This window comes from Hemicordylus capensis, chromosome 4, assembly GCF_027244095.1.
Source record: "Hemicordylus capensis ecotype Gifberg chromosome 4, rHemCap1.1.pri, whole genome shotgun sequence".
NCBI classification, from domain to species: domain Eukaryota; kingdom Metazoa; phylum Chordata; class Lepidosauria; order Squamata; family Cordylidae; genus Hemicordylus; species Hemicordylus capensis.
In genome coordinates this window covers 697,543-723,188 of record NC_069660.1, presented here as the reverse complement: position 1 = coordinate 723,188, position 25,646 = coordinate 697,543, and the positions used below count along the sequence as shown (strand labels likewise).

Here is a 25,646-nt window from a genome sequence, read left to right as displayed (position 1 = left end):
CCACGTGCAGGGCTGCGCTGTGGCTCCTGCCCTCCGTGCCCAGGGCCCTCCTCCTCCGCCGTTCATTAAAACAACCCCAAGGCTGTTCACACAAACATTAAACCAAGACTCACTCGCCTCCTTGGGTTCCTCCAGCCTGTGTGTCGAAGGGGGCATGTTCGGAGGCAGGACTGCACAGCTGTTTGGGGACGACCGTTCCCATCACTCACAGCCTCAGCGGCCAGTAGCCTGGAGTTAGCAGAGTTGTCCTGCAATGTCTGCAAGAGGCCTGGTCTGAGGGATGCCTTCCCGAGATGGAGACCAGGTGGAGGGGTGCCACTCCTGGACTGTCTGCCTCTTCTTGGCATGGGGTGGCACGGGGCGCGGGGGGGGGGTCATCTGTGAGGCCCCTCACAGCAGCGTGTGCCGCTGCCTGACTCCTGAGAAAGAGAAGGGCCCGTGCAGGATGTGGCTGCGGGGGCTTTTGCTGAGAGAAGCCTGGGTTAGGGCTAGGGCTCTCGCCTCCTTCCCAGGATTCGGCCCAAGGCCTCGGAGGAGAGGAGCCATTGCTCAGCGCCTGCTGGTAAGGCTGTGTGTGTGTGTCCATCCCAGCCTTGGCCTGGCCTTCCTGAGGGCCCACGCATGCCCCCACCTCTTAGTAGCCCAGCTCTGGCGGTGGCGGCAGCTCCTTCCGAGGCGGGTTTCTGTGTCTGAACGCTTGGCTGTCTCTTGACCACACTGCCAGCCAGCTCTTTCCTCCCGCTCCGTCCCGGCTATTGGCTCAAGAGGGCCCACTCCTGTTGCCCTCAGCCCTGGGCCAGCCTCCCTCCATGATGGCTGTGTTGGAGCCAGGCCATGAGGTGGGGTCTCTGGAGCAGAGTCTAAAGAGATCACGGCCCCACCCGGATCTGGCTGCAGGCGCACACGGGGGGGGGGGGGGCGGCGCGTGGGGTTTGTTTTTTTGCAGCATCTCCTCTTTGTGTCCCTGAGCTTTGGACAGGAGGTCTTCCTGGGGTATGGTGCCCCATGGTTGTGGTGCGTGGGGGGGGGGGCCTGGAGCCGGGAGGGTTGAGGTGGGGGAGCGAAGGAGTCCCCCCTGAACAGCCAGACCCAGAATACAAGCCTGAAATGTTTAGTTATTTAATTCATTCAACTCATTGGGTGGGTGGGGGGCTGGTGCATCCCTCAGGTGGGGGGGCCCTCACGGTCTCCTGTGGCAATGGCCATGTGGGCCACGTTGCCACCGCTGGGGAGATGGGCCCCCTCCTCTCCAGGTGCCCTGGGCTGCCCATGCTTGGGCTCCTTCTTTGCCGGTGAGAGGCGGAGGCGGAGCTGCCCTCCTCCAGCAAGCAGGCCAGGATGACCCCCCTTACAACGGATCTGGAATGCGGTTTGAATTCGGCGCCACAAAACGTTGCACCCAGATAGCGAGGCTTACACCGCAAAAAGTGCGAGAAGCAGTGCACACGGCAAGGTTTCCTGGCGCCGAATTCAAACCGCATTCGCGATGCGTTGCGAGGGGGCCAGCCTCCTTCAACGGGCAAATACGGCCGGCTATCTGGTTCTGCCCCGCCGGGGGGGCGCGGCTGTGCGAGGCGGCGGCAGCAGCAGCCACCCAATCCGGAAAGCGGCGGCGGCGGCGAGGGCGATGCCAAGAGGGAAGCACACCTCAGGGAGCCCTCGCGCCACCCGGGAAGCGCCCAGCTCCGCAGCCCCGTCCGCTTCTCCCCGCAGGAGCCGGCGCGCTGGGCGCTGCCGCGGCTGCCGGGCCTCTCCGGCGGGAGCGCAGCGAGCGCGCGCCTGGACCCAGCGCCCGGCGCAGCTGGCGGCGGCCCGGACTTGGTCGCGAGTGTCCCGCCCGGCGCAGTGCTGCTGCTGCGGCGAGCTCGGCGCCCACGAGGCCGGGCTGGGCTGGCGGGGGCTGGGCTGGCCGTGGGGCCGCCCCCCGAGAGGGCTCCTCCTCGCTTCGCTGGGCGGGGAGCGCTTAAAGGGCGAGCCGTCGGCGGAGCCAGCAGCAAAGCGCAGCGGGGAAGCGATGGGGCGCCGCTGCTGCTGCTGCTGGCGGCTGGGCTGCTTCTCGGCGTGGGCTGCCTGCGCCCTCCTGGCGGTGAGTTTCGCTTTCGCTCCCTCTTCGGTTCGGACCCTGCAGGAGCCGCGCCGCGAGTCGGCCTCGCCGCCCTCCTGAGCCCCGCGGAGAGCGCCCCCTCCTCCCTGTAGCGCCCGCCCCTCCTGCCCGGGCGGGGGGGGCCCCTCTCCTGCGCCCCTCCTGGCCGGCCGGCCGGCCCTTGGGAGCAGGCCCGCCCGCGCACCCACCCACTCGCGCCTCCTGCTGCTGCTGCTTCCTCTTTCGGTGGTGCGTGGGAATCCCCCGCCTCCCGGTGCCGCTCAACCTCGCCCTCTCCTTGGCCCTCACAGCTGGCGCGGAGGGGGGGGTACCAGGGCGAGGCTGACCCCCTCGCCGCTCTCCTCTGCCCCCCCCCGCCCACCCCCGATGCCGAGGAGGGCTCTAAAGGCTCTTCGAGCAGAACTCCAAGATGATGTCGCTGGACGGTGGTCTAGGAAAGGCCAGCTCAGCTCGCCCCGCTCCTCTGGCGAGCTTTTAGGCTGGCTGGGGGCCTGCCCAGTGCCCACCCCAGCCACCCCGCTCCACCGGAGACCTGTTCCCTGCAGGCCTCCCTGCCAGACCCTCTCCTGGCTGGCTGGCAGCAACGCCAGCTGCAGAGACAGACAGAGCTCCTCGGAGGGTGGGTTCGCTGAAAGAGCAGCTGGGCGCCTCCTGGCCCCTCCTGGCTCCCCTCTGGCCCCGAGACATTTGACAGCTCAGCTCCCCTCAGGTTATAGGTGGTTGGGATTTTTTGTCCCAATATGGTTCACTTTACACTTGCTAACACAGAATGCATCTGCCACTTTGTTGCCCACTCCCCCAATTTGGAGAGATCCTTTTGGAGCTCCTCACAATCCCTTGTGGATTTCACTACCCTAAATAGTTTGGTGTCATCTGCAAATCTGGCCACCTCACTATTTACCCCAACTTCTAGGTCATTTATGAATAAACTAGGAAGTACTGGTCCCAGAACCGATCCCCGGAGGACTCCACTTCTTGCTTCCTTGTGGGCCACCTCCAGCCTCAAGGGCAGGGTGCCTCTGAGTACCAGTTGCAGGGGAGTAGTGGCAGGAGAGATGGCAGGCCCTCAACTCCTGCCTGTGGCTTCCAGCGGCATCTGGTGGGCCACTGTGCGAAACAGGATGCTGGACTAGATGGGCCTTCTTGGGCCTGATCCAGCAGGGCTGTTCTTATGTTCCTTCCATTGTGAAAAAACTCCATTTATACCTACCAGTTAGCAATCCACACATGAACCTGACCCCTTATCCCATAACTAAGTTTTCTCAAAAATATTTGAGAGGAACTTTGTCAAAAGCTTTTTGGAAGTCCAGGTAGACTATGTCAACTGGATCACCTTTATCCACATGCCTACTGACACTCTCAAAGACTTTACCTGTTAGCCGTGCTGGCATCCTCCCGGTCTTGGTGGTACTTTCCCTCTTTTTTGGTAGACATTCTAACTAGGTGTCTAGTATTGTGGTTTTGGGTAAACTCCATGCATTCTGGAGTGACATGACTTGATTTTCCCTTTCAGTTTTCTTTTCACCATACTTCTCATTTTGGAGAAGTTTCCTCTTCTGAAATTCAAAGTGTCTATGTTAGACTTCCTTACTGATTCTCTCCCCACATGTATCCTGAATTTGATCGCATTGTGGTCACTGTTCCCTAAAGGGTCGATGACATTGAAATCTCACACCAGGTCCTGAATGCCACTCACAATTAAGTCCAAGGTGGCCTTCTCTCTGGTTGGTTCCATGACCAACTGTTCTAGGGCACGATCATTCAGTGTATGTAAGAATTTTGGCCTCTTTGTCATTACCTGAATGCTAATTTACCCAGTTTGTGTGGGTAAATCAGCTCCCAGAGATCCTCTGCTGTGACGCCTTTAGTGGGTTCTTTGCGGATAAAATATCCTGTATTCGGGCTGACTTGGACTCTTTCTGCAGGGTCTGTGGGAGAGGTATCCAGCGATCCCTCTTGCAGTGTTAAGTTGGATCAGTTTCAATCTGTGACTCCTGACGACGTGGACAAGCTCTTGGAGTGGTATGGCCTACCACTTGTTCTCTGGATCCTTGCCCAAAAGAGATTGTTGGAGATGGCTTAGTTAATATCATAAATGAGGGAGGGTAGGGTGCCTCCATGTTTGAAGGAGGCAGTAGTTAGACCTCTTCTTAAGAAGCCTTCCCTGGATCCCTCAGCGATGGATAGTTATAGGGCAATCTCCAATCTCCCCTGGTTGGGCAAGGTAATCGAGAGGGTGGTGGCTAACCAGCTCCAGGCGGTTTTGGAGGAAACTGATTATCTAGATCCATTTCAAACTGGCTTTAGAATGGGCTATGGAGTTGAGACAGCCTTGGTCGGCCTGATGGATGACCTTTACCGGGGAATCGACAGAGGAAGTGTGACTCTGTTGGTCCTCTTGGATCTCTTGGTGGCGTTCGATACCATCGACCATGGTATCCTTCTGGGTTGCCTGGGGTTTGGGGACAGGGGGCACTGCTTTGCAGTGGTCCCGTTTCTATCTCTGGGGTAGATCCCAGATGATGGAGCTTGGTGACAGTTGCTCCTCAAAGCAGGAGCTGTTATATGGAGTCCCTCAGGGCTCCATTCTGTCACCAATGCTTTTCAGTATCTACATGAAACCACTGGGTGAGGTCATTAGGAGATTTGGTGCTGGGTGTTATCAGTATGCGGATGACACTCAAATCTACTTCTCCCTTCCTTCTTCATGAAATGGCACTCATTCTCTAAATGCCTGCCTACGGGCAGTAATGGGCTGGATGAGGGATAAATAATTGAAGCTGAATCTAAGCAAGACAGAGGTGCTCATTGTGGGGGCTCAGAATCTGAGGGGTGAGTTAGATCTTCCAGTGCTGGATGGGGTTACACTCACCCAGAAGGAGCAGGTGCGCAGCTTGGGAGTACTCCTGGACCCAGGCCTCACCCTGGTATCTCAGGTGGAGGCCATGGCCAGGAGTGCTTTCTATCTGCTTCGGCTGAATCGACAGCTGCGCCCATTCCTTGAAGAGGATGACCTCAAAACAGTGGTGCACCAGCTGGTGACCTGCCGGCTTGACTATTGCAATGCGCTCTACGTGGGGCTGCCTTTGTACGGAAACTTCCGTTAGTTCAGAATGTGGCAGCCAGGTTGGTCTCTGCGGCAACCCGAAGAGACCATATTATGCCTGTCTTAAAACAGTTGAACTAGCTGCTGATATGTTTTCGGGCGAAATACAAAGTGCTGGTTATTACCTTTGAAGCCATGAATGGCTTAGGCCCGAGTTACCTCAGAGAGCGCCTTCTTCTGCGTGATCCCCACCGTACATTAAGGTCATCTGAGGAGGTCTGTCTCCAGTTACCGCCAGTTCGTCTGGTGGTGACTCAGAGGCGGGCCTTCTCTATAGCTGCTCCGAGGCTGTGGAATGCGCTCCCTGCGGAAATCCATAATTTGAATTCTCTATTAGCCTTCAGGATAGCCCTTAAAACCTATTTGTTTGGCCTGGCTTTCCAGGGTTTTAAAATCAGTTTTAATATTTTAACCCGGTTTTGGGGTTTTTAATTACTGAAATTGTTTAATTCTTGTTTTAAAATGTTTTTAAATTAACTGTTGTTATATTGTTTTTAATTTTTGTTTTGCCTCTTTATTGTTTTAGTGGTTTGTTTCTAATTGTAAACCACCCTGAGCCATATTGGAAGGGCGGTATACAAATCAAATGAATAAATAAATAATTGAAGTCACCCATGATTACAGGCCTGCCTGTCCTTGACGCCTCCCTGATTTCCTCCTGCAACTCCCAGTCACTGTCGGCATTTTGATCCGGAGGGCGATAGCACGTCCCCAGTAGCACATTTCCTTTCAGGCCTTGTATAGTCACCCACAGGGTTGCTGTGGAGGACTCCTGTCCACCCAGGTTTTCTAGCTTGTTAGATTCTATCCCTTCTTTAAGATACAGTGCTACTCCACCTCCAAGGCGCCCCTCCCTGTCCTTTCTGTAGAGTTTATACGTAGCAATAACAGTGTCCCACCGGTTCTCACTGTTCCACCATGTTTCTGTTATGCCCACTATGTCTATTTCTGCGTTAGCCACCAAGCACTGTCTCCAGCTCACCCGTCTTGGCTCAGAGGCTTCTGGCATTGGCATATAGGCACCTATACGCTGAATCTCTCACCTGGTGTCTGCTATCTATCTTTTGACTCTTTGACCAGCTGGCACCGGCTCCCGTCTGCTCTTTATGTGGTTCTGCTCTGTCCCCTTCTGTTTCATTTGAAGCATTTGCACCCTCGCACCTTAAGAGACGGCATTTGCCGGACGGGATACTGCCCAGCTCCTGTTGGCTATTCCCTAGGCATCTGTCCCCCTCTGCACCTCCAACCAGGTCCCTTGTGAGAGAGCACTGTGCCCAGGACAAAGCCACATGGCCTTCCACTCCGTAGTTCTCTCCAGGGTCATGTGGCGCCACTAAGGAACACACATTGGGCCCAGCTCCTCAAAGGCTGCCCTAAACCCACCTAACAGTTGTCACCCGGCCTGCATTTTACCACCTTGTTTACAAGGTTATTGCATAGACCACATCAAAGACCCAGCTGACATAAGGGGCACTACCTGGAGCATTCTCATGATCTACCAAACTACTAACTGCTATGCGCGGGCGGGGGGAGGAGAGGCGCATCTGACACAGCTTGTTCTCAACAAATCCGTGCTGGCTCCCACTAGTTGCCAGATACTTTTCTAAGTGCTCACAAATCAACGGCTTAATCATCTGCTCTAGGATCTTGCCAGGCATTGATGTTGAGCTCATTGGTCTAAACATCCCCAACTCCTCTGCCCCGCCCGCTTCGAAGGTAGGGATGTGCACGAACCTGTTTGGAAGCCCTTTTATGGGCCTCCGAACAGATTCAAAAACTGGGTGGGTTTGCGGTTCGAAGGCGGGTGTGTGTGTGTCTCACTTTTAGGGCGGGGGAGGGTGCACTTACCCCTCCCTCCGCTTTCCCCCCACCAGCGCTCGGTTTTGGTAAAAGCCTTTGGGGCGGGGCGGGGCACCTCCCTGCCGCCCCTTCCTCCCCCTCGGCCATCTTCTTCTCGCAACAGACCTACCACTCCCTCGTGCTTTGGACGTAGCGGGGAAAGGCGTCTTCATTGTGTTTGGCCTCGCTGGTCAGCCCTGGCTTTCCTGACACTCTCCCTGCAGGGTCATGCCAGGCTGCTGCCCCCTTTCCTGGTTCTCTGCCCCTCCTCCCTCTCCCGGAGCGTGCCCTTCTTGGCTACTTAGCGTGCTCTCTCTGCATTCACGCTCCCAGTTGGCCTCCTCTGGGAAATGGCTTGTGATTGTGCCGTCAGGGTCTCCCTCTCTCGCTCTCTTCAGGATCTCCCACCGCTCTCCGACTCTTCTCTGCTTTCGGCTCTCTAGCCATGGGAGCCTACTGGGGTCTACTTCGCCATGCCTGCCCTCCCAGCGGCAGGAGGAGAGGAGTGTGTCAGGGTCATGCCGGAGAGCCTGGGCCAGGGCCTCTCGAGGGGACTCTCTGCTCTCTGCCTCCCAGTTCCGTGACTCGGATCTTTGGCGCTCCAAAGGGAGGAAGAGGGCTGGGGCCGGCATCCCCTCAACCCCTCCCTGGCCACTGTGTCCTGGCCCCTGTTAGGAACACAGGAAGCTGCCTTCTACCGAGTCAGACCCTTGGTCCATCTCGCTCAGGATTGTCTACCCAGACTGGCAGCGGCTTCTCCCAGGTTGCAGGCAGGAGTCTCTCTCAGCCCCATCTCGGAAATGCTCCATCCCCTAAGGAGGGGAATCTCTTCCAGTGCTCACACTTCTAGGCTCTCATTCATAGGCAACCAGGGCGGACCCAGCTTAGCTAAGGGGACAAGTCATGCTTGCTGCCACAGGACCAGCTCTCCTCTCCCTGTTGTGGGCTCCAGCTTCTCCACCACCACTGGCCAGTGGCTTAAAAGGACAGGGTCTCTTTGGTGGAGGCACTTGAGTTGTGGAATAGCTGCGAGAGAGACATGCTTTGTTGCTGGCATCTAGGTGAGCTCTGAATACAGTTCTTTTTCTGCTGGTAGTTCCCCCCACCCTCAGGTTTTAACTCCTGGCACATGTGGAACTGACTGATGCTTTTAGATCATTGCAGTTCTTCCTGCTGCGATCAGTGTTGTGTCTGTACTTAGATTTATGCATCTAATGGGGAGGTCCAGTTTTGGTTCTGCCGGCATGTTTGGTGGCTGCTTGGGGCTGGGCCTTCTCTGTGGCAGCCCCGGGCTCTGGAATTCACTCCCTGTCCAAATAAGGCCTTCTCCATCTCTGTCTATCTATCTGTCTATCTATCTATCTATCTATCTATCTATCTATCTATCTATCTATTTTATACTGGTTAAAATCATTGGTTAAAATGTTTTTAAAAGACCCTTAAGACACAAGTACTTTCTCAGGCTTTTAGTTAATTAATTTTAAACTGCTTGTAAAACTCTTTTAATTATTATTATTATTATTATTATTATTACATTTATATCCCGCTCTTCCTCCCAGGAGCCCAGAGTGGTGTACAACATACTTGAGTTTCTCTTTCACAACAACCCTGTGAAGTAGGTTAGGCTGAGAGAGAGAAGTGACTGGCCCAGAGTCACCCAGCTAGTCTCATGGCTGAATGGGGATTTGAACTCGGGTCTCCCCGGTCCTAGTCCAGCACTCTAACCACTACGCCACGCTGGCTGGTTCATTTTAATCATTTTATCCTGTGTTATACTTGTGTTTTAAATTATATACAGTGGCTAGGGATGCACATCAGGCAGTATATAAATATGATAAATAATAATGGGGCAGGTGCACAAAAGCTGCTGCTGCTGCAAGACTAGTCTTTGTCTTCCAGGCTTGACAAGATGGCTTGTGCTTGTTGTGAAAGACTAACACGGCTGCTTCCCCGGGAAGTTCTCCAAGCCCTTGTGATTGCCCGGAGGAGGAGGAGGAGGAGGAGGAGGAGGAGACCTTCTTGGGAAGGGCGAGAGATCCAGCCGCCAGTCTTGGCCCTGAGCGGGTGGGCTGTGCCAGGCCCAGATGCTCCTTCGAAATCCCACTCCCTTCGTTGGCGGCTTCAGCGCAAACTGCCTTGTGGTTAGATGCCGCGAGATAAAGTTGCTGCTTCTTGTCTCACCAGAACCCACTTGAGAGGATGTTCGGGCGTGTGAGGCAAGGCTTCCGCTCCTCCTCCTCCTCCTCAGTGGCTTGTGGTTTGGGTGAGAGGCCCCGGGAGGGCAGTGGGGGGGGGGAGGCGGGGCTGGAGGGGAGTTGGGGGTTCACCTCGTCCAGCCCCAGCAGGGCTTGGGGCACCCGGGGCTGGAGCAGCCCCCTGGCAGCGCCCGGTCCTGCAGGGAGCCCCGTCACTGGCTTTGCGGTGGAGCGGCCACCGAGAGGTTTCTCATCACGCTTCCCCCAAACCTGCCTGCTGGGACTGAATGGGGCCTGCTGGGTGTCGCCTGCTGCTGCTGCTGCTGCTGCTGTGCCCCCCAGGCCGAGCTGGGGCTAACCCTCCGCCCTCCCCTCTTGCAGGGTCTGGCTCTGGAGCAGGGGCAGAAATGCGGCTCGACTCGGTATGAGCACGAGGGCAGGTGCTGCGACAAATGCCCCCCAGGTACAAACTGTGTGGGACTCGGGGGGCGGGGGGGGCGTTGCGTTCCTTGCAGCTCATCTCTTCCGACTGGGAGAACTCCCCCCCCACCCCCCGCAAGAGCTCACGGAGGGCCCAGGCCCACTTCCTGGCAGGCCTGGCGCCTCCTGGGGGAAGGGCATGGCCCACCCGCTCTTGGGAAGGGCTGCCCAGTGTGGCCCCTTGCCAAGTGGCCAGAAGCAGGCGGCTGGCCGGAGTCTGCCGCTGAGCTCCAGGGCCTGCCTGCTTCCCAGGGTCTTCTGGGGGCTCCCAATGCGACTTGCTCTGCTGCCTTCAAGGGGCTCTCCTGAGGTCTCCGGCAGAGGCTTGCCCACCCCTGCTCCCCAAGCCCTCTGAGCTGGAGTCTGTTGGGGATCAAGCCCCTGGCACTCAGAGGGGCCACCCAGAGCCCATCCAGCAGCCCCCAGTGGCGTTCCTGTGGAGCCCCTGCCCCATGATGCTCGCAGTCAGCTGCCTTGTGTCCCCCGCCAAGCAGTTTTCGGCCACCGTGTGTGTTTCTGTGCCGTGTCGCAGGTGAAAGGGTGGCCGCTGACTGTTCCGAGGGGGTGCTGACCCTCTGTGTGCCGTGCAAGGCCCACCACTTCCAGGGCGACTGGACCCAGGAGAAGGAGTGCATCCCGCACCGCGATTGTCATAACAGTAGGTGACTCTGTGGGTGGTGGCGGGGCTCTCTCCTGGCCTGGGTGGGGAGGGGCCCTGTCCCCCCCTCCCCCCACCCCAGATGCATCTCGCGCTCTCCCCTTCCCGCAGATCTGGCCGTGCACATCGCTGGGGACGCCACGCAGAACACCGAGTGCCGGTGCAAGAACGGCACCCACTGCTCCAGCCAGGAGTGCCTGACCTGCCGGAAGAACAACCTCTGCGGCCCGGGCAAAGGGGTCCAGCAGGAAGGTGGGCCAGGCGGGGTGCTGGGCCGCTCTGGGGCTGGAGGGCCCCACTGATCCCAGGAGCTCAGCTGGGCCTCCTAGTCCCCTTGTGCTGGCTGGGCTGCAGCTGCTCTGTGGTGGGGGGAAGTGGCTCTGCACATGCTCAGAGGCAGCCTTGAGAAGGGCCCTGCCCCAAGCAGCTGACCTGCCTCCTCCCCTCTTACCCCTGCATAGGGAGCAGGAGGCACCCACCAGCCCTGCTCTGGCTGCAAGACGTCTTCCCACTCGCAGGCAACCCTAGAGGCATCGCTGCATCCGGGAGGGAAGCCCCCTGCCCCAACCCCAGGCATGGGGGACGAGGTCCCCACACCTCTGACCCCCAGCCTCACCATGCCCCAGGGGCACGACGGAGCCTCCCCCGATGAGCCAGCCTCTCTCTCTCTCTCTCTCTCTCTCTCTCTCTCTCTCTCCTAGCCACCAGCACCAGCGACACAGTCTGCGAGGATTGTCCTCACGGCTACTTCTCCAGCATCTTGTCTGCCACAGCTCCGTGCCAACCGTGGAGCAGGTATGGTGGGCCGTGGGCAGGTCCGCCTTACATGCCACCCGGGCAGGGGGCATGGACCTCTCCGGTGCCAGCTGCTGCTGCTGCTGCATTGGGATGAAGAGCTGGCTGGGGAGGGGGCTGACCTGGAGAGGATTGGGGCCTTGCTGGGGGGCGGGGGTGGGGCTGGCCAGCCAAGGCTTATGCATGCCTGCGGCTGAGCTCAGAAGCTGCTCCAAGAAAAGCTCCTTTCAGGAGAAGGTGGGCTTTGAGTGACCAGGGCACACCAGAGACCCCATAGTGGTGGGTCAAGGGGCCCCTTTGCCTCCTGCTGCTTCTCTGCTCCAAACACCATCTCCCAAAAGGAGGACCCACAGGTGGCGGCCCTGGGGCTCTGTCTGCACACACCTGCATGCCCCATGAGCTTGGCCCCTGAGCTTCTCGCTCTCTCTCTGCAGCTGTGAGGCCAGCAGGCTCGTCAAGAAGGCAAACGGAACGCGCGAGTCAGATGTCGTGTGTGGTGGTGAGTGGATTCTCGGCTGCCGCCAAGGCCTTGATCAGGGCTGGGGGCCGGTCAAAGGGGCTATGCCTTGGGCAGACAATGATAAGGGGAGCAGGGGCGTAACAACCATTAGGCAAGGGGAGGCAGTCATCTTGGGGCCCCACTGCATCGAGGGGCCCCCCAGAGGCACATCACATGACTCCCCACCCGCCCATGTTGCACCCCCTATGAATTATGCTGAGTCTCTTGGAGATCAGCAGGAGCAGAGAGTAAAAAAACTAGATTCAATGTGAACTGGATATTCACCGTATTCATAATGGGGATGTGAGTGTGAGTGCACTATATATTGTGAAGTGTGTTTGTGTGTGTGTGTATCAGCGAGGGGCCCATTTTAAAATCTTGTCTCTGGGCCCCCTTGCTATGCCCCTGAAGGGGAGCTTGGGTGGAGAACTTGCTGTCCCCGCAACCTGGGCAGAACTTGGTTGGGAAAACATCCCCGCAACCGCCCAGTACATTGAGGTGATCTTGGTTTTGTCAACTGGCCCTGCTTGGCTGACTTTGTGGGGTAGCGTTGAGTCCTGTCCAGATTGGGGGTGGGTGGGGCCTCCTCTGGGGCAGCAGCCTTTGCTTCAGAGGAAGGCAAAGCAAGAGGTTTCTGACGGCAACTTGGAGGTGGAGAGGACCCTAACCCTAACCCTGTGTCTTGACGTCTTACCCCCCTTCCCACAGACCTCCCAACCTCAGAAGAAAGGAAGAGAATTGTGCTGACTGTGGTTTTGATCTCCTTTGCTGTGCTTGCGGGGAGCATTGGACTCTTGGTCTGGCATCGGACTTGCAGGGGTGAGTCTTGGGAAGACAGGCTGGGAACTGGGGTGGCTGGTTGTGGAACCAACCCGAGAGAAGGCCACCTTTACGATTCTGGAGTGATTTGACCCTCCTGAGTGGTGCCCCGGACCTCATGCAAGATGTCAGAGTTCTAGAACCATTGGGGAACAGTGACCATAGGGTGGTCCAATTCAGCTTATATGCAAGTGAAACATTGCCAAGGAAGTCCCAACACAGAAGCGTTGGACTTCAGAGGAGGAAACTTCTCAAAAATGAGGGGATGATTGGTAAAAAGCCAGCTGAAAGGGAAAGTAACTAGGGTCAAATCACTCTAGAAAGCATGGAACTTATTTAAAACTACAATACTAGTAGCTCAGTTGGAATGTACAGTATACCAAGAAGGAGGAAAGGTACCACCAAGTTCAGGAGGACGCCAGTATGGCTAACAAGTAGAGTCAGAAAAGATATAAAAGAGAAGACTACTTCCTTCAGAAAATGAAAGTCCTGTCCAAATGAAGAGAACAGAAAGGAACATAAACTCTGGCAAGAGAAATGCAAGGAGACAATAAAGGATGCAAAAAGAGAGTTTGAAGAGCATATAGCTAGAAGTGTCATGGGGAATAACAAAAACTTCTTTAAATATTGTAAACTGCCCAGAGGCGAAAGTTTGGGGCGGTGTACAAATTTGATAAATAAATAAATATATCAGAAGTAGTAAACCTGCCAGGGAGGTGGTTGAACCCTTAGATCAGGGGCGTAGCTATAATTGAACGAAAGGGTTCAAAGAACACGGGCCCCCGCTCCTGAGGGCCCTCCAGCTCCACCCCTCCCTATTTTCTGCATTATCTCCCTCACACTGGGCGGCCGCCAGAGAGAGTGCTGAACAGGGGCCTCCTCTCCCCTAGCTACGCCCCTGCCTTAGATGATGAAGGTGTGAAAAGGATTACTGAGGAGGATAATGCAGAGAAGCTGAATGAGTTATTTGCATCTGTCTTCATGGCAGAGGATGCAACAACAAATATTTATATACCACTTTTCAACAAATGTTTCCAAAGCGGTTAACATAGAGAAATAATAAATAAATAAGATGGCTCCCTGTCCCCAAAGGGCTCACAATCTAAAAAGAAGCATAAGACAGACCCCAGCCACAGTCACTGGAGGCACCCTGTGCAGGGGGTGGATAGGGCCAGTTACTCTCCCCCTGCTAAATAAAGAGAATCGCCACGTTAAAAAGGTGCCTCTTTGCTCAGTTAGCAGGGGAGATCATGGCCATATATCCACTCCAGAACTGAGCTTCTTAGGCTTGGAGGCTGAAGAACTGAGCTAATTTGAGGTGTCTTGAAAAACTACAGTTTAACAAATCATCAGGATCAGATGGCAGCTACTCAAGAGTTCTGAAGGAAAGTGTGAAATTGCTGCTCTCCTAGCAAAAATATGTAAATTCTCCCTACAATCGGGCTCTGTACTGGGGGAATGGGAAGCATCTAGTATAACTCCCACTTTCAAAAAGGGATCCAGGGGGGAACTAGGAAAGTACAAGCAGGTTAGCTTAACTTCTGTGCTGGGTGAATTAGGAACATCGGAAGCTGCCATAGACTGAGTCAGACCCTTGGTCTATCTAGCTCGGTATTGTCTTCACAGACTGGCAGTGGCTTCTCCAAGGTTGCAGGCAGGAATCTCTCTCAGCCCGATCTTGGAGATGCTGCCAGGGAGGGAACTTGAAACCTTCTGCTCTCCCCAGAGCGGCTTCATCATCCCCTGAGGGGAAGATCTTCCAGTGCTTACACTTCTAGTCTCCCTTTTATATGCAACCAGGGTGGACCCTGCTTAGCTAAGGAGACAAGTCATGATTGCTACCATAAGACCAGCTCTCCTCTCAAACTGATGGAAAACATACTTAAGGACAACATTGTTAAACACATAGAAGAACGGGCCCTGCTGAAGGAGAATTAGCATGGCTTCTGCAAGAGCAACTCTTGCCTCACTAACCTTTTGGAGTTCTCTGCGAGTATCAGTAGGAGGCATGTGGATAAAGGTGATTGGTTGACAAAGTATACTTGGGCTTTCACAAAGCTTTAGACAAAGTAAGCAGTTCTAAGGGGACAGGTTCATGTGTGGATTGGTAACTGGTTGAAGGAAAAAAAACAGTGTAGGTATAAATGGACAGTCCTTTAAATGGAGGGAGGTAAGAAGTGGTGTCCCCCAGGGATCTGTCCTGGGACCAGTGCTCTTTAATTTGTTCATGAATGATCTAGAACAGTGGTTCTTAATGTGGAGTCCCCCAGATGTTGCTGAACTACAACTTCCAGCATCTCCAGCTACAATTTATTGGTTTATTAGTTCAGCAACATCTGGCAGACCCCATGTCAAGCAGCGAAGTGGCCAACTTTGCAGATGACACCAAACTATTTAGGGTAATGAAGTCAAACATTGTGAGGAGCTTGAAAAGGATCTCTCCAAAGTGGGTGAGTGGGTGACTAAACTGGGTGAGTGGTACTCATTGTGCAGGGCTGGAACTTGGGAGACTATGTTGATCTGCCAGTTCTGGATGGGGGGTCACGCTCCCCCGGAATTAACAGGTGCGCAGTCTGGGGGTGCTTCTGGATCCGAACCTCTCCCTGGTGTCCCAGGTTGAGGCGGTGGCCAGAGGTGCTTTTTATCGGCTTTAGCTGATACGCCCGCTGCGTCCATTTCTTGAGATGAATGACCTCAAAATCAGTGGTACATCTGCTGGTCACCTCCAAACTGGATTACTGCAATGCGCTGTATGTGGGGCTGCCTTTGTATGTAGTCCGGAAACTGTAGTTGGTCCAGAATGCGGCAGCCAGGTTGGTCTCTGGGCCATCTAGGAGAGACCATATTACTCCTGTATTGAAGGAGCTACACTGGCTGCTGATAGGTTTCTGGGCAAAATACAAGGTGCTGGTTATAACCTATAAAGCCCTAAACAACTTAGGCCCTGGGTATTTAAGAGAACGCCTTCTTCGCCATGAGCGCCATTGCCTGTTAAGATTGTCTGGAGAGGTTCGTCTGCAGCTGCCACCAGTTAGTCTGACGGCTACTCAGGGACGGGCCTTTCCCATTGCTGCCCCTGGGCTTTGGAAGCGACTCCCTCTTGTAATAAGAGCCTCCCCATCTCTTACAACCCTTCAAAAGGCACTGAAGAGATACTTATTCTCCCAGCCTTTTAATTAGATTTATAGTTTTAATACTTGTGATGTTGGGTTTTAATTGATTTTAATGTTTAAATGGTTTTAATTGTAAACTGCCCAGAGAAGCAAGTTTTGGCCGTTATAGAAATATGTTAAATAAAATAAATAAATAAAAATAAATGGCAAATGCAGTTCAATGTAAGCAAGTGTAAAGTGATACATACGGGGGCGAAAAACACCCAACTTCACATATGCACTGATGGGAACTGAGCTTCCGGTAACTGACCAAGAGAGAGGTCTTGGGGTTGTGGCGGACCGCTCCTTGAGAATGTCAGCACGACAGCAGTGAAGAAGGCCAATTCCATGCTAAGGATCGTGACGAAGGGGATTGAAAATAAAACTGCTAATATCGTAATGCCCTTATACAAATCTATGGTGTGGCCTCATTTGGAGTACTGTGTACAGTTCTGGTCACTGTATCTTAAGGAGGACATTGTAGAACTGGAAAAGGTGCAGAATAGGGCAACCAAGGAGATAAGAAAAGCCCTGCTGGATCAGGCCCAAGGAAGCCCATCTAGTCCAGCATCCTGTTTCACACAGTGGCCCACCAGATGCCGCCTCTGGGGAACCCACAGGCAAGAGGTATGTGCATGCCCTCCCTCCTGCTGTTGCTCCCCAGCAACTGGTACTCAGAGGCATCCTGCCTCTGAGGCTGGAGGTGGCCCACAGCCACCAGACTAGTAGCCATTGATAGACCTCTCCTCCATGAAGTGATCCAAACCCCTCTTCAAGCCATCCAGGTTGTTGGCTGTCACCGCATCTCATGGCAGAGAATTCCACAAGTGGATCATGCGTTGTGTGAAAAAGTACCTCCATTTGCTGATCCTAAATTTCCTGGCAATCAATTTCAGGGGATGACTCCTGGTTCTAGTGTGATGTGAGAGGGAGAAGAATTTCTCTCTATCCACTTTCTCCACCCCATGGAAGATCAGGGGCCTAGAGCACCTTCCTACTGAGGCAAGGCTACAACACCTGGGGCTATTTAGTTTGGAAAAGAGGAGACTATGTGGAGACATAATAGAGGTTTATAAAACTTTGCATGGAGTGGAGAGTGAACAGAGAGACCTCCCCTGAAGGGGATTGGGGCCCTCGGGCATGGCTCCTGCACCGGTTCGCGTCTGCTTGGAAGAGCCCTGCTCTGGTCACAGTCTGGGCCTGCTGGTTTCCCTGCTGGCCAGGGAGGTTCCTTCCTGATTCTCTTCTCTCCCCTCCTCTAGAGCGGAGGAAGCTGCGTCTGGATGAGGTATGGACTCGCTTCTTCAGATGGCTCTTGCTGGGCAAGAGTGGCCACCTGGGGGCCCCTCTACGCTGGGGTGGGGGTGTCTGCTCCCACGGCTCTGCCCTGGCATGACTCCTGTCTCTCGCTCCTCCCCCTCTCCTCGCCACTTGCTCAGGACCCCCAGGCACTTCCCGCGCAGAAGCCCGCCGAGGTGGACGAAGACGAGTTCTCTGCCTTGCCCGTACAAGAGACGCTGCCCGGAAGCCAGCCGGTGGCCCAGGAGGACGGCAAGGAGAGCCGCCTCGCAGAGCAGGAGCGGCCCTGAAGGGCCTCGGAGTCGGCTGCAAGGCTACGGGGCTGCCTCTCTGCCCGGATCCTCCGGGCTCCTCTTCCACCAGCGGTGGCCTGTGGCCCCCCCCCCCCGGCTCTCCTGTTCAAAGCCCCCCTGGCCGCTTGCCTCTCTTGGGCAGAGCCGCCTCTTTCCTCAAGTGGCCAGAAAGGCCTGCAGGGAAAGGGAAGGGGGGGGCAGAGGGGAGGCCTCTGGGTGGCCGAGCCCAGCTGCACCAGCACCAGCACCTCTGCTCAAGCCCAGCAAGCCGGGAGCCCAGAAAGACTTGCCATCTCCGAGGAGCCTCCCTGCTCTTCTCTGCTTCGTCTAGACCTCCTGCCTATCGCTGGCCAGCCTGTGGCATCTGTCAAGCAACTGTACAGCTTGGGGGGGGGGGATCTCTCTGCCCCCCCCCCGCCGAGCATGCTCTTGGGCCCGGGGGTTGGCTCGCCTCCCTGGGCGCCAGGTGACCTCGCTCCCCAGCCAGTCTGACTGCACCAGTAGCCGCTGGGATGGTTGGGTGGAGCTCGTTCCAGGGCTGCGCGTGGCCGGCTCTCGGAGGGGCTGGCAAGTGGCACAAGGCAGCCGCGGGGGCGAGATTCCGAAGGGCTGCCGCTCTGCCGTGGGGCTCTTGCCTCCGGGGCCGTCTCTCCTGCCAGGGCGCCCCCTTGCCAGCTCCGCTGGGTCGCTTCCCTTGGCCTGGTGAGAGTGAGGCTTCTTGTGCACGAGCTTCGTAATTTCCTTGCCTTCCCCAACGGCAATTAATGCATTTGTGGCTGGCTTGTGCAAGCGCCACCTGCCCGCCCGGCCACACCCAGGTCCCAGAGCTCGCCACGTCTTGCTGCCATCCCCTCTTGGCAGTAGGGCAGGACGCTGCCTGAACCCCCTAAGTAGGGGTGGGACATTCAGCCCCTTGGCCAGGAATTGTCTGGTGCCAAAGGAAGACCCCCCACCCCAGCCCCACAACACCCCCCCCCCACACACAAGCAAGCCATGTAAGTTGTGTGCTGCCAGAGCAGGTGACCAGTCTAAAACCCACCGTAGTTTTCTAGCTCCTAATAAAATGCTGGTCTCCTGACCAAAAAGGATCAGTGTCCACAGGTGACAACTTCCTTCTTCTTCTTCTGGGAAGAAAAAAAAAATAGAATGCATCTGGCTCTTTCATTCTACCTTTCTTCTGGCCTGCCTCCTGATCAGGAGGCTGGTTTCTCAGGGTTGCCACGAGAGTTGGCCACGTAAGAAGCCTGGAGGCTGCTGCTCTTTGTCCTCCAAGAGGAAGTGAGTCAGTGAGTCAGTCTCGGTTCCAGCGGATCATGGCCTCTCCCTGAGCTCATCCCTATCAGGAAGGAGCCCTTGAGTCCCGCCCTAGTTGAGGGGGACCTGCAAGGATGGAGAGGCGGCAGCCTCTTGTGCCCACCGTCTGGAAGGGGGAAGTGTGTGTGTGTTTGTGTGTGTGTGTGTGCGCACGCTGCTCTGGTCCCAGCTGCCCCTCCCACTCCGGGTCCAGGCCAGTAGCTGCCTACAACAGTTGATCGGATCTGCTTTCCAGGCCTGGGAGGTTCCTCCCGTGCGTGCAAGAAGCAGGGATGGCCAGAGAGGCTCCAGGGCCCCCCTTGATGGGCTGGATGAGGGAGAATAAACTGTAGCTGAATCCAGATAAGACGGAGGTACTTAGTGTGTGGGGTCAGAACTCCAGAGACGATCTTGATCTACCTGTTCTAGATGGGGTCACACTGCCTCAAAAGGAACAGGTTCGCAGTCTGGGAGTACTTCTGGATCCTCCCTGGTTTCTCAGGTTGAGGCAGTGGCCAGGGGTGCTTTCTATCAGCTCCGGCTGATATGCCAGCTCTGCCTGTTTCTCGAGATCAATGACCTCAAAACTGTGGTGCATCTGTTGGAAACCTCCAGACTTGACTTCTGTAATGCGCTCTACGTGGGGCTGCCTTTGTACATAGTCCGGAAACTCCAGTTGGTTCAGAACGCGGCAGCCAGGTTGGTCTCTGGGTCATCTCGGAGAGACCATGTTACTCCTTTACTGATGGAGTTACACTGGCTGCCAGTAGGTTCCTGGACAAAATATAAAGTGCTAGTCATAACTTACAAAGCCCTAAACAGCTTAGGTATTTAAGAGAGCATCTTCTTCACTACAAGCCCCACCACCCATTGAGGTCATCTGAGGAGGTCCGTTTCCAGTTGCCGCCAACTCGTTTGGTGGCTACACAGAGACGGGCCTTCTCAGTTGCTGCCCCAAGATTGTGGAATGCGCTCCCTGCTGAGATACAATCCTCCCCATCTCTGGCAGTTGTCAAAAAACACCTGAAAACCCATCTTTTCACCCAAGCTTCCTCAGCTTTTTGAATTTTTTAAGGTTTTAATCTCTGGTTTATTTTAAATTGTTAAATTGTTTTAAGTTTTTGTATGTGTTTTTAACTTGTTTTATGCTATAGTTAACCGCCCAGAGAGTAAAGTTTGGGGCGGTGTACAAATTTGATAAATAAATAAAAAATAAATAACAGGGATGCCCCACCTGGGCCAGAGTTCTCCCATCTGCATGGCTCTCAACTTCCTCCTTGGCAGCCGTTCGCCAGATGTGAATCCCAGGCAGGCGCAGCCGTGAATCCGCACAGCCTGCAGTCTCTAAAGAGAAAAGCTAGTTGGGCCTGGGGGTGGGGGTGAGGGCTTGGGGAGAGAGAGCGGGTCTGTTTGGCCCGGCCAGACTGGGGGCAGCTGGGCCTGGCCCTCCACACTGGTCCGAGGCGTCCGTCCTTGCTGAGCGCGTCAGACCTGGGGCCGTTGGGGCGGGGGGGGGGGGGGTGTTGCTGGCCAACGGCAGCTGCGGGCCCAAGACGGAGAGCCCCTCGAGGACACGGTCCAGGGATGACATCTGGCCTGCAGCTGAGGGGGCCTGTCTGTCCCCAAAGAGCACGGTTGCCTGTTGCTCTCCTCTGTGGACCGCCCTGCGCACAGACTTCTGCCAAGTCAGCCCGCGGCTCCCTGCGGCTCTGCATGGCCTCTCCTGGCTGGCTGGCAGCAGCGCTCTCAAGGCTCCAGGCAGGAGCCACTCCCAGCCCTTCCTGCGGAGAGGTTGCTGCCAGGGAACGAGCCGCTCCCCTTGTGCATGCAAAGAGATGCTCCACCAGCGTGCCGCAGCCTCATTCCCTCAGGGGAATACCTTGTAGCAGGCAGTGCTCACGTGTAGTCACCCATCCAAATGGCAGCCCCAGGGCAGCCCCAGCTTAGCAAAGGGGGCAATTCCTTCTTGCTCCCACAAGACATCGGCCCTTTAGGGAACAGTGACCACAGTGCCATCCAATTCGGGATACACGCGGGGAGGGAATCAGCAAGGAAATCTAACACGGACATTTTGAATTTCAGAAGAGGAAACTTCTCCAAAATGAGGAGTATGGTGAAAGGAAAGCTGAAAGGGAAAGCCAGGAGAGTCACTTCGCTCCAGAGTTCATGGAGTTTACTCAAAACCACAATACTAGAAGCCCAGTTAGATTATACACCCAAAAGGAGGAAAGATACCACTAAGTCCAGGAGGATGTCAGCATGGCTAATGGGTACCGTCAAGGAAGCCATAAAAGGGAAGAAGACTTCCTTCCAAAATTGGAAGGCCTGTCCAAACGAAGAGAACAGAAAGGAACACAAACTCTGGCAAAAGAAATGCAAGGCGACAATAAGGGAGGCGAAATGAGAGTTTGAGGAACATTTAGCTAAAAGCATCAGGGGGAATAACAAAAACTTCTTTAAATATATCAGAAGCAGGAAACCTGCCAGGGAGGCGTTTGGACCATTAGACAATGAGGGAGTGAAAGGGATTATTAAGGAGGATATGGAGGTTGCAGAGAAGCTGAATGAGTTCTTTGCGTCCGTCTTCATGGCAGAGGATACTGAGCATATACCTGTTCCTGAAACAGGCTTTTCGGGAATGGAGGCTAAAGAAATGAGTCAGATAGAAGTGACGATGTCTGGAAAAACTGAAAACTAACAAATCGCCAGGGCTGGATAGCATCTATCCAAGTCCTCAAAGAACTCAGATGTGAAATTGCTGACTTCCTTGCTAAAATATATAACTTATCCCTGCAATTGGGCTCTGTACCAGAGGACTGGAAAGTAGCAAATGTAACATCGATTTTCAAAAAGGGATCTGGGGCGATCCAGAAAATTACAGGCAGATCTGGCCACATTTACCCATGCCTTAGTTACGTCATGGCTGGATTACTGTAATGCACTCTATGTAGGGCTGCCCTTGAAGAATATCCAGAAACTGCAGCTAGTGCAAAATGCGGCAGCTAGGACTTTATCTTTTATTTTATGCCTGCTGGGATCACATTACACCCATTTTGAAAGAGCTGCACTGGCTGCCAGTTCATTTCCGGGTCCAATTCAAGGTGCTGGTTTTGACCTTTAAAGCCCGTAACGGTTTGGGCCGAGGATACCTGAGGGACCACCTGCTTCCAAGGGTTGCTGCCCGCTTGATGAGCTCATCTGAGGGGGCTCTGCTCCGGGTGCCATCAATGAGGGAGGCTCGGTTGTCCTGCATGCGGGACAGGGCCTTCTCTGTTGCTGCCCCCAGACTCTGGAATGCTCTCCCGGTAGATATTTGCTCCTCGGTCTCCATCACAGCTTTTAGAAAGCATGTTAAATCGTGGCTTTTTACTCAGGCTTTTATTTGATTGTCTCTTCTGCTCCTCTTTAAACTCTGTATTACTTTTATGCTTTTAAAATTTTTAATCAGATTTGTTTTATATATTTTTTGCATTTTAAATTTTTATTGATTTTACCATACCTTAACGATCAGTTACACTTAATTAAGTAAATATTGACTTCCCGCTTACCAGTCTGCGCGGTTCTTGTTAACTATACATATAAGCCATTGCTATAATAATACAAAACATATATACTCCATCTTACAATTTGATTTTACCTTACTCAACCTGCTGTAATTACTAAATTTCAAACCCTGCTGAGAGGTCCATGTTAGAAAAATAGTTCTTTAAGTAAAGCAAGAAAGGTTCCCAATCTTCTTTGAAACATTCCAAGCTTTCATCCCTTATAAGTGTTGTAAGCTTTGCCATCTCCGCATATTCCAAAATTATCTTTCCATTTCTGCACATATACTATTCTAGCTGCTGTGGTTGCATACATTAAAAAACTTAAGTTTCTTCTAGAAAGCTCTCCTTGAGTTATTCCCAGCAAGAAGGATTCTGGCCTCTTAGGAAATGTCATTTAAAAATTTTTCTTCAACTCATTATATATCATATCCCAAAAGACCTTTGCCTTCCCGCATGACCACCACATATGGAAGAAAGTTCCTTCACATTGTTCACATTTCCAACATTTGTTTGAAACATTTTTATACATTAATGCTAATTTTTTTGGTGTCAGATACCACCTGTACATCATCTTATAACAATTTTCTTTTAAAACGTAACAGGCAGTAAACTTTAAATCAGTTTTCCATAATTTTTCCTAAGCTGACATCTCTATATTATGACCCATATCTTGAGCCCATTTTATCATAGTCGTTTTAACCACTTCGTCTCTTGTCTCCTCCAAGAGCAACAACTTATACATCTTAGAGACTAATTTTTCATCATTTTCACACAGCTCCTTCTCAGATCTTGACATCTGATCCTCAAATCCAGCTTTAAGATCCTTAGATTTGTTTTATATTTTTACAACAGATTTGTTTTATATTTTTAGCTTAATATTTTAATTGTGTCTTTTTTACAATCTTGTTTTTAAATTTTGGTGTAAACTGCCTTGGGATTGTTTTAATGAAAGGTGGTATATAATTTTAAAAATAAATAAATAACAGGCCGGTTACCTTAATGTCCATTCCAGGCAAATTGATGGAAAGCATCCTCAAGGATAAAATTGTAAAGCACACAGAAGAACAGGCCCTGCTGGGAGTGAACCAGCGTGGCTTCCGCAAAGGGAAATCTTGCCTAACCAACCTTTTGGAGTTCTTTGAGAGTGTCAACGAGTGTGTGGATCAAGGTGATCCAGTTGACATAGCTGGACTTCCAAAAAGCTTTTGACAAAGTTCCTCATCAAAGACTCCTGAGGAAACTTAGCGGTCATGGGATAAGGGGACAAGTACATGTGTGGATTGCTAACTGGTTGAGAGACAGGAAACAGAGGGTAGGTATAAATGGAGAGTTTTCACAATGGAGAGAAGTAAGAAGTGGGGGTCCCCCAGGGATCTGTACTGGGACTGGTGCTTTTTAATTTATTCATAAATGATCTAGAAGCAGGGGTAAGCAGCGACGTGGCCAAATTTGCAGATGATCCCAAACTCTTTCGGGTAGTGAAATCCATAACTGATTGTGAAGAGCTCCAAAAGGATCTCTCCAAACTGGGGGAGTGGGCGACAAAGTGGCAAATGCGGTTCAGTGTTGGCAAGCGTCAAGTGATGCACATTGAGACGAAAAACCCCAACTTCAAGTACACGCTGATGGGATCTGAGCTGTCGGTGACTGACCAGGAGAGAGATCTTGGGGTCATAAGAAACCAGCATGCCCTCAACTCCTGCCTGTAGGCTTTCAGTGGCATTTGGTGGGCCACTGTGTGAAACAGGATGCTCGACTAGATGGGCCTCCTTGGGCCTGATCCAGTGGGGCTGTGCTTATGTTCTTAAGGCTACAACAACTGGGGCTTTTTAGTTTAGAAGAAAGACAACTGATTGGAGACAAGATAGAGGTCTATAAAATCATGCATAGTGTGGAGAAACCCGATCTAAATTTTTCTCCCTCTGTCATAACACTAGAACCCGGGGTCATCCCATGAAACTGAAGGCCAGGAAATTTAGGACCAACAGAGGGATGTTTACTTCCTTCCACAATGCATACAACCTATGTAATTCACTGCCACAAGATGTATTTTATTTAACATATTTTTATACCGCCCAAAACTTATGTCTCTGGGTGGTTTACAACAGGATAAAAACAAAAGTAAAACATTAATTAAAAACAAAAGCAAGAAATTTAAAAACAAGAAATTTAAAATAATTTTAAATTTTAAAACAATATTCTAAAAAAAAAAAACATTAAAACAATCAAAACAGTATCAGTTAAATGCCTGGGTGAACAGATGCATCTTTAAAGACTTTTTAAAAGCTGTCAGAGATGGGGAGGCTCTTATTTCAGCAGCGAGCGTCTTCCAAAGCCTCGGGGCAGCAACAGAGAAGGCCCGTCCCTGAGTAGCCACCAGACGAGCCAGTGGCAACTGCAGAGACGGACCTCTCCAGATGATCTCAATGGGCGGTGGAGTTCATACCAAAGAAAGCGTTCCCTTAAATACCCAGGGCCCAAGCTGTTTAGGGCTTGATAGGTTATGACCAACACCTTGTATTTTGCCCGGAAACATATCGGCAGCCAGTGTAACTCCTTCAATACAGGAGTTATATGGTCTCTCCGAGATGACCCAGAGACCAGCCTGGCTGCCGCATTCTGGACCAGCTGTAGTTTCTGGACTATGTACAAGGGCAGCCCCACATAGAGCACATTACAGTAATCCAGTCTGGAGGTTACCAGCAGATGTACCACTGTTTTGAGGTCGTCTATCTCAAGAAATGGACGCAGCTGGTGTATCAGCCAGCTGGTGACAACCACCAGATTGGATGGCTTTAAGAAGGGCTTAGATACATTAATGGAGGACCAGTCTATCAACGGCTACTAGTCGGAGGGCTATAGGCCACCTCCAGCCTAAGAGACAGGATGCCTCTGAATACCAATTGCAGGGAAGCAACAGCAGGAGAGAGGTCCTGCCCTCAGCTCTTGCCTATAGGCTTAGGAATGTAGGAACATAGGAAGCTGCCATATACCAAGTCAGACCCTGGGTCCATCTAGCTTGGTATTGTCTACACAGACTGGCAGCGGCTTCTCCAAGGTTGCAGGCAGGAATCTCTCTCAGCCCTACCTTAGAGATGCTGCCAGGGAAGGAACTTGGAGCCTAGATGCTCTTCCCAGAGCGGCTCCATCCCCTGAGGGGAATATCTAACCATGCTCACACTTATAGTCTCCTATTCATATGCAACCAGGGCAGACCATGCTTAGGTCATGCTTGCGACCACAAGACCAGTTCTCAGAGGCATCGGCTGGGCCCCTCTGTGAAGCGGGATGCTGGACAAGCTACGTTCTTCAGTAGCGCATGACCTTACTTGCAAGGCACATGGCGAAGAGTTTTGTAAATAACCTTCCCGCATCTGCTGCAGCCTCAGAAAGACCGGCCAGTCTCAGGACCTGCTGTGCCACTCGGGGACCTAGGAAGGAAGTGAAGGGTGGCGCAGCTGGCAGAGAGTGAGGCAGCAGCGGCCGCCAGGCAAAGAGGCCCAGCAGCCCCCGAGGCCGCCTGTCTCCTGCTCCCCCACCCCGTCTGTTGCAGGCACAAGAGCGGGAGG

The 25,646-nt window shown here is 53.3% G+C and overlaps 1 protein-coding gene across 1 annotated transcript; it reads left to right on the top strand.

The window, feature by feature from the left end:
• Positions 1-1,627: 1,627 nt before the first annotated feature.
• On the top strand, positions 1,628-22,079 carry CD40 (CD40 molecule). The gene is made up of 9 exons (XM_053242926.1): positions 1,628-2,086; positions 9,626-9,707; positions 10,257-10,382; positions 10,494-10,634; positions 11,084-11,177; positions 11,612-11,676; positions 12,385-12,495; positions 16,910-16,935; positions 17,087-22,079. Exons 1-9 carry the CDS (start codon positions 1,628-1,630, stop codon positions 17,234-17,236), a joined length of 1,254 nt encoding a protein of 417 aa, XP_053098901.1. The 3' UTR covers positions 17,237-22,079.
• The last annotated feature ends 3,567 nt before the right edge of the window (positions 22,080-25,646 follow it).